Raw genomic sequence first — 12,844 nt, forward strand, 5'->3', positions numbered from 1 at the left:
CGGTTCCTGTACCCTACCATCCTTTCCCTGTGTCATTAGAAGGTACATATGCAGAACTCCACGCAAATATCCCCTGAACATTTACCACATTTCTGCCATACATTTCCCTGAGAACATCCATTCCCAATTTATGCTCCCAATTTCCTGCCTGATAGCTTCATATTTCCCCTTACTCCAATTAAACACTTTCCTAACTTGTCTGTTCTTACCCCTCTCCAGTGCTGGGGTAAAGGATGTAGAATTATGAGCACTATCTCCAAAATGCTCTCCCACTGAGAGATCTGACACCTGACCAGATTCATTTCCCAATACCAGAACAAGTACAACCTCTCCTCTTGTAGGCTTATCTACATATTGTGTCAGGGAACCTTCTAAACCACTTGCTCTAGGGAGATGCCAATTAATATTTGGGAAATTAAAATCTCCCACCATGACAACCCTGTTATTATTACACCTTTCCAGATTCTGTCTCCCTATCTGCTCCTTGATGTCCCTGTTACTATTGGGTGGTCTATAAAAAACACCCAGTAGAGTTATTGACCCCTTCCTGTTCCTAACTTCCACCCACAGAGACTCCGAAGACAATCCCTCCATCACTTCCTCCTTTTCTGCAGCCGTGACGATATCTCTGATCAACAGTGCCACGCCCCCACCTCTTTTGCCTCCCTCCCTGTCCTTTCTGAAACATCTAAAGCCTGGCACTCTTAAGTAATCATTCCTGCCCCTGCACCATCCAAGTCTCTGTAATGGCCACAACATCACAGCTCCAAGTACTGATCCATGCTCTTAGCTCATCCGCTTTGTTCATAATACTCTTTGCATTAAAATAGACACATCTCAAACCATTGTTCTGAGCGCATCCCTTCTCTATCACCTGCCTATCCTCCCTCTCGCACAGTCTACAAGCTTTCTCTATTTCTAAGCCAACGGCCCCTTCCTCTGTCTCTTCATGCAATTCTACCTCCCTGCAATTCTAGTTTAAACTCTCCCTAATAGCTTTAACAAACCTCCCAGCCAGGATATTGGTCCCCCTCGGATTCAAGTGCAACCCGTCCTTTTTGTACAGGTCACAGCTGCCCCACAAGAGGTCCCAATGATCCAGAAATCTGAATCCCTACCCCTGCTCCAATCCCTCATTCACACATTTATCCTCTACCTCATTCTATTGCTATACTCACTGTCACATGGCACAGGCAGTAATTCCGAGATTACTACCTTTGAGATCCTGCTTCTCAATTTCCTTCATAACTGCCCGTAGTCTCATTTCAGGACCTCCTCCCTTCTCCTACCTATGTCGTTGGTACCAATATGCACCATGACATCTGGCTGTTCTCCTTCCCACATCAGGATATCATAGACATGATCAGGAACATCCCGGACCCTGGCACTTGGGAGTCAAACTACCATCCGAGTTTATTTCACCTGTCTGACCCACTAACTATATTTGCTTATTTATTTATTATTTGTTATTTTTGTATTTATTGTATTTGCAATAAATGTCTTCTCTTGCACATTGGCTACTTGTCAGTCTTTGAAGTTTTTTCATTGATTCTATTGTTTCTCTTTATTCTACTATGAATGCCTGCAAGAAATTGAAACTCATGGTAGTATATAAAAATCATTGGACTCTGGCATGATGCCTGAGGACTGGAAAATTGCAAATGTCACTCTACTCTTTCAGAAAGGAGGAAGGCAGCAGAAAGACAATTATAGACCAGTTAGCCTGACCTCGGTGGTTGAGAAGATGTTAGAGCCAGTTGTTAGGGATGAGGTTCTGGAGTACTTGGAGATACAGACAAGATAGGACAAAGTCTGAATGGTTTCCTTAAGGGAAATTCTTGCCTGACAATCCTATTGGAATTCTTTGAAGAGATTACAAGAAGGATAGGTAAAGGGAATGCAGTGGATGTGTTATATTTGGACTTTTAGAAGGCCTTTGGCAAGGTGCCATGCATGAGGCTGTTTACCAAGCTAAGAGCTTATGGTATTACAGGAAGGCTACTGGCATGGTTAGAGCATTGGCTGATTGGTAGGAGGCAGTGAGTGCAAATAAAAGGATCCTTTTCTTGTTGACTGCCAGCGACTAGTGGTGTTCTGCAGGGGTCGGTGTTGGGACCACTTCTTTTTATGCTGTATATCAATGATTTAGATGATGGAATAGATAGCTCTGTTGCCAAGTTTGCAGGTAATATGGAGATTGGTGGAGGGCGAGGTAGTGTTGAGGAAACAGGTAGGATGCAGAAGAACTTAGGAGAATGGGCAAGAGAGTGGCAGATGTTGGAAAATGCATGGACATGCACTTTGGTTGTAGAAATAAATGTTTCGACTATTTTCTAAACGGGGAGAAAATCCAAACATCAGAGATGCATGGGGACTTGGGAGTCCTTGTATAGAACAACCTAAAGGTTAACTTGCAGTTAGAATTGGTGGAGAGGAAGGCAAATGCAATGATAGCATTCATTTCAAGAGTTCTTGAATACAAGAGCAAGGATGTGATGCTGAGGCTTTATAAGGCACTGGTGAGGCCTCACCTTGAATATTGTGAACAGTTTTGGGTTCCTCATCTGATAAAGATGTGTTGGCATTGGTGAGGGTCCAGAGGAGGTTCACAAGGATGATACTGGGAATGAAAGGCTTATTATATGAGGAACGTTTGATGGCTCTGGGCCTGTACTTGCTGGAGTTTAGAAAGATGAGGGGGGTTCTCATTGAAACCTTTCAGATGTTGAAAGGCCTTGACAGAGTAGATGTGGAAAGGATGTTTCCGATGGTGGGGGAGTCTAGGACAAGAGGGTACAGCCTCAGAATTGAGCGGAGTCCATTTAAAACAGAGATGTGGAGAAATTTCTTTAGCCAAATGGTGGAGGCCAGGTCACTGGGTATATTTAAGGGAAGAGCTTGATCGGTTCTTGATTGGACACAGGCTCAAAGATTACAGGCAGAAAACCAAGGAGTGGGGCTGAAGAGGGAAAAAAAAGGATCAGCCATAATTGAATGGCAGAGCAGACTTGATGGGCCAAGTGGCCTAATTTTGCTCCAATATCTTATAGTCTTACAGTCTTATATAAGGCCCATAAGATATCAGAGCAGATTTAGGCTTGTTGGTCCATCGAGCCTACTCTGCCATTTCATCATGTCTGATCCAATTTTCCTCTCAGCCCCAATCTCCTGCCTTCTCCCCGGATTACTTCATGCGCTGACAAATCAGGAATCTAAAACAATCTTGAATCTTGAATTTCTGAGACGTGTCAGTTCATGGAGCTCCACAATCACTCAGATTGTTATCATTGCACCTCGGCAAGTAATGCCACAGCCATTAATTCTCCTGTGTCAGTGACCTCACAGCTGAAGGGCAAGGTGTGTACTGCATCTCAGCCAGCCGCGTCAGACAAAAGCCACACACACCTAGAGCTCAGGGACAATGTCATTGTCAGAGTTCTCTGAGATAAAGTTTAATTCCAGAAGGATAGGACTTTGAACTTGTACGGATTTGACAGCCGCTGCAGGATGTTTCAATAATGACTGAACATTATATTCCGGCACCCACCAGATAGTGACACAGATATTGAATTTTTGCTGATCTAGTTCAGTTATGAACTACACAGTGATCATCCCTTAAGGACGTACAACAACATCATATTTACCTTTGGAAAATTGCCACCATTCTGGAAAGTAGGAAAATTGGCCGTCGTATTAGAACGTCCATTCTTGGACATCCTAATATGTGAAAAACCAGATGATAGCCTTGGACAGAAGCCTACTCACACGGACATATACTTCAACAATTACAGCCACCATCACACCTTCCAACATAGAATGGTTCTTTCTATTTTGATTAACCTTTCAAAAACTGTTTCGGACCCAGAGAGTCTCCATGAGAAAATAAGACAATTATGCAGGACATTCCTACAGAATGGCTACAAGATGAAGGAAACCATTTGGGCCCTTAAAAGAGCGGATGGAAAAACCAGGAAACAATGAGGAGGAACCTATCACTACCGCCTGTCTTCGCTGTATTTCCACAGTTTCTGGGAGGATCACCAGGATCTTGAAGAAATACCGGATTAATACCATCCACAAACCCGTAAGGAAGCTCAAATGACAGCTTATGCAGGTCATAGATGACATGGGACTCAGGTCAGCTGGTATTTACAGGATTCCCTGTGAATGCAGAGCAACAGAGCCAGACAGGACGCATGGTGGAAACCCGCATCAAGGAGCACAGGAGGTGTATCTGTCTGGGTTACCCGGAGAAATCGGCGGTAGTGGAGCATTGCATTTCCAATGGCCATAGGACTGACTTCAATGGCACAAAACTACTGCATCGTGCCAGTGGCATCTGGGACCACCTAGCGAAGGAAGCAATTGAAATAAAAGAATTTGAACAAAGACGAAGATCCCGCTCGAAGTAAGAACTGGAATTCGATTGTAAGCAAGGTGGGAGAGCAGAAACCTGATTGGATGAGGACTAACCAATCAGGAGAGGCAGATGACAGGATATAAATACCACTGGTCTAGACATGCCCAGGCATCATCCCAGATGAAGAGGGCAAAGTTTGTCATTGAAACATCAGTTAAAAGCAGTACTTGTAGCTGGCTGGAAGCCCAAGAAGAGTTTATTCGTCCTGTACGCTGGGAAAGCACTAGATCCTTTTTCAGGTAGGAGAAAAGATTCCAGTGTACACCTTGTCATTAAAGTGTGATGTCACTGACACTGGAGAATTGACAACCGTGGCGTTACTTCCCAAAGAAAGGCTAAGTTGACTTGGTAGCCTATGGACTCATTTTGGGGACAACGCAGCTCAAGTTCTCAGTATTGTTCATTTTCTTTTTTAATTATTTGCACGATTTGTCCTCTTTTGCACATTGGATGTTTGTTGGTATTTGTTTTTTTGATGAATTCTATTGTACTTCTTTGTTTTCCTGTTGGTGCCTGCAAGAAACTGAACCTCAAGGTTGTATATGGTATACAACCTTTGATAATAATTTACTTTGAACTTTGATACAAAAGAATAATCTTTGAAGGTATTATAAAATAACATACCATAATAAAATAACATAAAATAATATAAAATAATGGTTTCCAAACTTAAACCCCTTTTCAGATAATCAAAGTTCAAAGTAAAATATTTATCATAGTTCATATATGTCACACTGAGGTTCATTTTCTTGCAGATGTTTACAGGAAAATAAAGAAATGCAATAGAATTTATGAACTATAAGAAACAAGGATTTATAAACAACCAATGTACATGAGAAGGCAAATTGACAAATAATTTAAAAAGTAAATAAATAATACTGAGAACACAAGTGTGGATGACAACAATGCACGCATTCCAATCGGCACAGGTTGGCAGAAACAAATGTTTCATTTCTCCACATTTTTATGGTGGCACAATAGCGTATCAGTTAGTAACACTATCACAGTTTTAGCAATCCGGGTTCAATTCTGAATCAGAATCAGGATTAATATCACTAGCATTGTTGTGAAATTTACTTTGTGACTGCGATACATAATAATAAACTGTAAGCTATAGTTAATATATTTAAAAAGTTTAATAAGTAGTGCAGAAAGAGAGGGAAAATGTAGTGAAGTTGTGTTCATGGGTTCATTGTCCGTTCAGAAATCTGATGGCAGAGGGGAAGAAGCTGTTCCTGAATTGCTGAGTGTGTGCCTTCAGGTTCCTGTACCTCCTCCCCATTGGTAGCAATGAGAAGAGGGCATGTCCTGGGTGATGGGGGTCCTTAATGATAGATGCCGCCTTTTTGAGGCATTGCTCATTGACGATGTCCTGGATACTATGGAGGCTAGTGCCCATGACGGAGCTGACTAAGATTAAATCGGGGTATTGCTGGGTGGCATAGCTCGAAGGGCTGGAAGTGCCTATTCTACGCTGTATCGCTAAATAAATAAATACATTGTTTTGTGATTAGGTTAGGGTTAATTAGGTTTGTCAGGAGTTGCTGGGACAGCACGGCTCAAAGGGCCAGAAGGGTCTACTCCATGCTGTATCACTAAATAAATAAAATAAATATAATTGACGTTCAAATCCTGTTAGCTTTAGAATCCTGTCTGTTTTCCAGTTAAACCACAGTGAGGGCATTGTGTTAATATACTTCAGGGAGGAATGAGATTCAGCTATTGCAGTGGGAATGGGAAAATCTCAAGTAAGCAGGAGAATTTTGTCACTGACCTAAATCTTGGCATGAAGTGATTTATTTTCTGTGTATTAATGTTGAAAACTAAGGTATCGTAATGACCGTTAATGAGCTGATGGGGTGTTAGTTATAGGTGATGAATAAACCATGTCATGACTTCCAGCATCTCACCTGGTACGTGAGCTATGTCCTGGCTTGTCACCATCTTTTCTTGTCTGTCATTCATTTCTCATGATGTTTTTAATAAAATCCGCACTGGACTTTGACCGTATACCTTTAACGAAGAGGCTGACATTGAAATGAAGTATTTCTCTCCGCAGCTTGCAGGTGGGGATTCTATAAATCATCGTCACTGGACTATCAGTGTGCTCGCTGTCCAGCTCACAGCCACACAATCCGGGAAGGCTCCTCGCGATGTGAATGTGAGGATGGATACTACCGAGCCCTTACGGATCCTCCTTCTGTTCCTTGTACAAGTAAGTTTGCTCACTTTTCCTCTCTGTATCATGGTTTTCAGACACAGTGTAGATTGTGCGTCTTCTTCAGCTGAAGGCCTATGGTTTGTTAATTATTCACTGGACTAATAAATCTGGTTATTCCTTTTTACAAATCCAATCATCCATTACCTAAAGACCTCCAAGAGGACCACAACCTTGTCCTAGCATTTGGAGGCTTGTGATGATCTGGAGAACCATATTGGCTAGAGTCAGAATTGGCTTTGATTGTTGGTAGGGTCACCCATGTCAAGCAGGTCAAAGGGTAGAGGTCAGACTAAGAGTGGTCCAGTGGTCCTCTAGGTTCAGGGGTTCAGCTTAAGGCTAATAACCCTGACTGGTCATAAAAAGTATTGTTACGGAAACAGCAATGAAGAATCCTTCTATATCCATGTGTGACTGCACGGACAGATAGAGATGGAGGACCTTCATTGCTGCCCTAAACACCAGCAGAGTGATGGACAGTACAAAAGAAAAAAAATACCTAAAGACAAAAAGAAGTAATCAAAGATTCATAGAATCATAGAACATTACAGCACAAAAACAGACTCTTTGGCCCATCTAGTCTATGCCCAACCATTAATTTGCCTAGTCCCATTGACCTGGTCCCAGATCATAGTCCTCCATACCCCTCCTATCCATGTATCTATTTAAACCTCTATGAATTGTTGAAATGAAACCCAAATCCATTACTTCCTTTTTCACACTCTCACCAGTGAAGAAGTTGCCCCTCATTTTCCACTTAAATATTTCACCTTTCACCCTCAAACCATGACCTCTAGTTCTAGCATTTCCCAACCTCAGTGGAAAAAGCGTTTGTCTGCTTCTTCCAAAAAGAAAAGAAAAGTGTTTTTCCTGTGTTCTCGTAAGCTTTTGGAACTTGTCTAAATTCGGCATTGGTGAATCCAGTGACAATGCTCTGATGTTTGCTGCTTCAGTTAACTCAGTGGAAACTCCAGGTGCCCAAACTAGGGTGGTTAAGAAGTGGTATGGTATGTTAGTCTTCATTAGTTGAGGGATTGAGTTCAAGAGCCAGAAGGTGACTTACACAGGGAGTGGTTCAGGAACCACTAGGTTTTTAACCTGTTACTACCCCTCAACCATCAGGGTATTGAACCAAAGGGGATAACTTCAGTTGACTTCACTTGCCCAATCATTGAAATGTTCCCACAACCAATGGGCTCACCTTCAGGGACTTTTCATTTCATGTTCTTGATATTTATTGCTTGTTATTCCTCTCCGCTTCTTGTGGCAACTTTGCCGTTTCTTTAGCATTTTGTGTCTTTTTTATGAGGCTGAGTTGCTAGCTCGATGCTCAACCCAGCATGGATAGGAAATGCGCAGGGCCGGCCAGATTCGAGCCTGTAACCAGTGGCCTCAAAGTTCAGTGCTGATGCTGCTACACCACCAGCCGGCTAATATTTATTTATTATTATTATTATTTCTTCTTTTATATTTGCACAGTTTGTTGTTTTCTGCACTTTCGTTGATCACCGTAGCTGGGTGTTTTTTTAATGATTCTGTTATAGTTATTACTGTATAAGTTTGTTGAGTATGCCCACAAGAAAATGAATCTCAGGGTTGTATATGGTGATAGATATGTACTTGGATAATCAATTTACTTTGAACTTTGATGAGTACTGTTAGGGTGGTGGTAGAGGCAGGTAAATTAGGGACATTTAAGAGACTCTTAGGCACATGGAAGTCAGAAAAATGAAGGGCTTTGGAGGAGTGAAGGGTTAGATTGATCTTGAGTAGTTTAAAGGGTTGGCACAACATTGCGATGGGCCTGTACTGTGCTTTACTGTGCTATGTTCCAAAGTACGTATTTGTGTTTGTTGGCCTGTCTGATGATATTTGTTTGTTATTTCCTCAGGACCTCCTTCTGCACCACAAAATCTCATTTATAACATAAATCAGACCACGGTGAATCTCGAGTGGGGCCCACCAGCAGACACCGGAGGGCGGGACGATGTCACCTACAGGATAATGTGTAAACGGTGCAGCTGGGAGCAGGGCGAGTGTATGCCCTGTGGCAGCGGAATTGGCTTCATGCCTCAGCAGACGGGACTAGCAGATACATACGTGACCGTTGTAGACCTACTGGCCCACGCTAACTATACGTTCGAGGTCGAAGCCGTGAATGGCGTCTCGGAGCTGAGCCGCACCCAGAGATTGTTTGCAGCCGTCAGCATCACCACAAGTCAAGCAGGTAAGAAAGAGAGACAGAAAGAGTCAAAAATAGTCCCGTGCACGATCTGTGTAATACTCGGTCTGGCCAAAGTTATTCTATATCCACAACTGAGGGGGTTAGTAATTTCGCCTCATGGCGTTGTACTAATGCAAAATAGAGGTTCCAGGTTGTATTGAGCTTTCAAAATTTAGCAAATGTTGCTCTATTCCAAGTGACCGTGGATGAATTTCCACTCTTTGACAGCTTCGCAAAGCATTCAGTGTTTATCTTTTGCTTTATCTCCAGAAAGCTCCTCTCAATTTAAGTGCCTGCATTGCTTGACTCAGCTTTGGTCTATCACCCCTACTGGGGCATAAGCCGCTGATGGCCGCTCACCAGAGTCCTGCTCCAATAGAAGGTTGATCGGTCCTGTGGCTTCCGTTTCCATCACATGACTTTATACGCCTTCTCGGCCAAGATCCTTCCTCTCCCAGGGATGAGGTCTTTGGATCTTCTGTTGGTGTTTCTGTAGCTCTGTGTCTTTGCGGGATGGGGTTGCTAGCCTGCTCCTCTCGCAGCCAGGTTTGGGACCGTCCGTGGTGGAGTTCTGCGTTATTTACAGTGATCAGGGGTCCCCAACCTGTTCTGGACCAATACGATTAAGCAAGGGGTCTGTGGGCCCCAGGATGGGAACTCCTGGAGTAATTGTTCACTGCTTCAGTCGTCTGACGCCAAGTCTGAAGTGTTGTATTATTTACTCCAGGGTCTGTTTTAGGTGAAGCTGGTGGTTTTTGAATTTTTAATTGTCATTAATCATTGTGTTCTTTGTTCCCTGAAATTAAGTTAGTAATTTTGAATGTGTGGATCCCTGAGCCAACAGTTAGGAAGGAAGGAAGTGTACTGTGATATTATGCTTGAATCATGCTCATTAAAAAAGAGGCTTCAGTTTCTCTCATGTCTTCTCATAACTAAGAGTTACATTAGCATATCCCTTCTGAAATTTTCCTGCAGTCATAACAACCTCCAAAAGTAGCAGCAGGTGCACAAGTTAGGTATGAAAGCAGTGAGATGAAGCTCCAACTTCTTTGCCTGTGGTCTCTCGTAGGGCCATTCTTCTTTTGAAACTGTAATGGCTTCTGATTAATTATCAGTTCCATCTGTGGAATTAGGGATCCATCACTTTTGTTTGTGAACACACCATTTGAGCCCTTGTTCTCTGTGCAAAGTTAAATCAATAGATCCAGCACTTGTGGTTATGTCTGAGTAAGATGTTTGTAGCATGTCTTATGAGGAAAGATTTTCGTCATGAATCCTGATGAAACATTAATCGTTTCCACAGATGCTGCCTGGCCTGCTGAGTTCCTCCAGCATTTTCTCTGTGTACCTGTGATTTCCAGCATCTGCAGATTCTCTCTTGTTGAGGATGGGAGATGATTTGATAGAGGTGGTGTTGTTGTTCCTCTCAGTACACTTACAGGATAATAAGAGTCATAGATCGAGTGAATAGTGTCATTAAGCATTACAACATATAAAAAAGGCCCTTCGGCCCATCTAGTCCATGCCAAAATATTATTCTGCCTTGTTCCATCTGGAGCATAGCCCTCCACTTCCCTCCCATCCATGTTCAAAGTTCAAAGTACATTTATTATCGAAGTATGTATACTACAGATAGCCTTGAGATTCCACTCCCTGCAGGCAGCTACAGAACAAGAAACCCAATAAAAAAGACAAGACCATCAAACATCCAATGTGCAGAAACAGAACCAGTCATGCAAACAACAAAAGTAAGCGAGTAGCATTCAGGACGGAAGTTCATGGAAGTGAGTCCATAGGCACGAAGCTTCGCACAGCCAGTTCAGGAGCCTGTTAGTTGTAGGCCACAGCCACACTTCAGCACAGGGATGAGTAAATCTTGCAGAGCACTGAGGTGGACACTGGCCAAAAATTTATCCAAATGGCCATATAATTTTTCCCCAGGGCAGAAATATCCAATATGAGGGGGTGTAATTCTAAGATGATTGGAGGAAAATATAGGGGGAATGTCAGAAAAAAGTTTCTTTACATAGAGAGTGGTGGGTGCATTTAATGCCCTATCAGGCTGCTGGTAGAGGTACATACATTAGGGGCATTTAAGAAACTCTTAGATCGGCTCATGGATAATGGAAGAATAGATGGTTCTGTGGGAGGGAAGGGTTAGATTGATCTTAGAGTTGGTTAAAAGGTTAGCAGAACATTGTGGACTGAATGGCCTGCAATATGCAGTACTATTCGTTCTTCTATCAATTGCTGTTGACAGCTTTCGTCAACTTAACTGGGTAGTACCTGAAGCCAAAACCTTAGACAAAATCGTACATGCACTTTTTATCAGGAGTGAAAGCATGCCACCTGGGACCCAGGGGATTGGGACGGAGGGGTTGGTGATAGGGGAAAGAATTGTAGTTGTGGCCTGATTGGGATCAAGGAAGAAGCCTGTGATAAGAAACCAGAAAATGGGTATTGAAGGAGGAGGATTGAGGCCAGTGGATGGAGGAGAGTAGGCAGCGACTGGCCAAGGGTGTAGGACGTAGAAGTAGAACTCAGTGAGTGGAAGGTTTTAACCCTAAGGAATTGGAAGATTAGATTTTGTAAAGAAAGATTTTGGCACATTAGCCTTCATAAATCAGAGTATTGAGTACAGGAGTTGGGATGTTATGTTGAAGTTGTATAAGATATTGGTGAGGTCTAATTTGGAGTATTGTGTACAGTTTTATTCACCTACCTACAGGAAGGATGTAAGTATGATTGAAAGAGTACAGAGAAAATTTACAGGGATGTTGCTGGGTCTGGAGCACCCGAGTTATAAGGGAAGATTGAATAGGTTAGGACTTTATTCCTTGGAACATAGGCTGAGAGGAGATTTGACAGAGGTACACGAAATTATGAAGGGTGCAGATAAGGTAAATACAAGCTCCATGCTGACAAATACAGTACTGTGGCAGCCTTGCTATATCTATGTGCCCAGGGCAGAAATATCCAAGATGAGAGGGTGTCCTGTATAATAGTCCTATATAATAACACAGTCCTGTATAATAACATTCATATTGAGGTATTATGCTGCTTTTCGGTTATTGGTGAATCACTGGTTAAAGTAGAGATGCAGATTATAATCAGTTGAAAACAGCAAATGCCCATCACTGAATATAGTTAATGATGTTTATCTTAACCATTTGGTGAAAGAAGTTTGTAGTTTGCCAAGTATTTGTATTTATTTAAAGTAGATAGAACATGTGCTCTTATAAGGACAAATCAGCCTTAGTATAGTCTTGTAACACTTCTCACACTCTTAAACTTTTCGATACACTTCTCACGCTCTTAAACTTTTCAATACACTTCTCACACTCTTAAACTTTTCGATACACTTCTCACGCTCTTAAACTTTTCAATGATTTTAAGTTCCCTGGCTCCCACCGCTTTATTTTCACCATGGATGTCCAGTCCTTATATACTTCCATCCCCCATCAGGAAGGTCTGAAAGCTCTATGCTTCTTTTTGGATTCCAGACCTAATCAGTTCCCCTCTACCACCACTCTGCTCTGTCTAACGGAATTAGTCCTTACTCTTAATAATTTCTCCTTTGGCTCCTCCCACTTCCTCCAAACTAAAGGTGTAGCTATGGGCACCCGTCTGGGTCCTAGCTATGCCTGCCTTTTTGTTGGGTTTGTGGAACAATCTATGTTCCGTGCCTATTCTGGTATCTGTCCCCCACTTTTCCTTTGCTACATCGACGACTGCATTGGCGCTGCTTCCTGCACGCATGCAGAACTCGTTGACTTTATTAACTTTGCCTCCAACTTTCACCCTGCCCTCAAGTTTACCTGGTCTATTTCCGACACCTCCCTCCCCTTTCTAGATCTTTCTGTCTCTGTCTCTGGAGACAGCTTATCCACTGATGTCTACTATAAGCCTACTGACTCTCACAGCTATCTGGACTATTCCTCTTCTCACCCTGTCTCTTGCAAAAACACCATCCCCTTCTCGC

The 12,844-nt window shown here is 42.5% G+C and overlaps 1 protein-coding gene across 6 annotated transcripts in view; it reads left to right on the top strand.

Moving 5' to 3' along the window:
- epha7 (eph receptor A7) overlaps positions 1-12,844 on the top strand; it is a 387,886-nt gene that overhangs the window by 131,116 nt on the left and 243,926 nt on the right. For all 6 annotated transcript variants that reach the window (XM_063033193.1, XM_063033210.1, XM_063033201.1 and 3 more), the window contains exons 4-5: positions 6,480-6,635; positions 8,530-8,865. In XM_063033193.1, coding sequence (XP_062889263.1) covers positions 6,480-6,635; positions 8,530-8,865 — 492 coding nt within the window. The remainder of the gene's footprint in view (positions 1-6,479; positions 6,636-8,529; positions 8,866-12,844) is intronic.

The sequence above is a fragment of the Mobula hypostoma genome, chromosome 2, assembly GCF_963921235.1.
Source record: "Mobula hypostoma chromosome 2, sMobHyp1.1, whole genome shotgun sequence".
NCBI lineage: Eukaryota > Metazoa > Chordata > Chondrichthyes > Myliobatiformes > Myliobatidae > Mobula > Mobula hypostoma.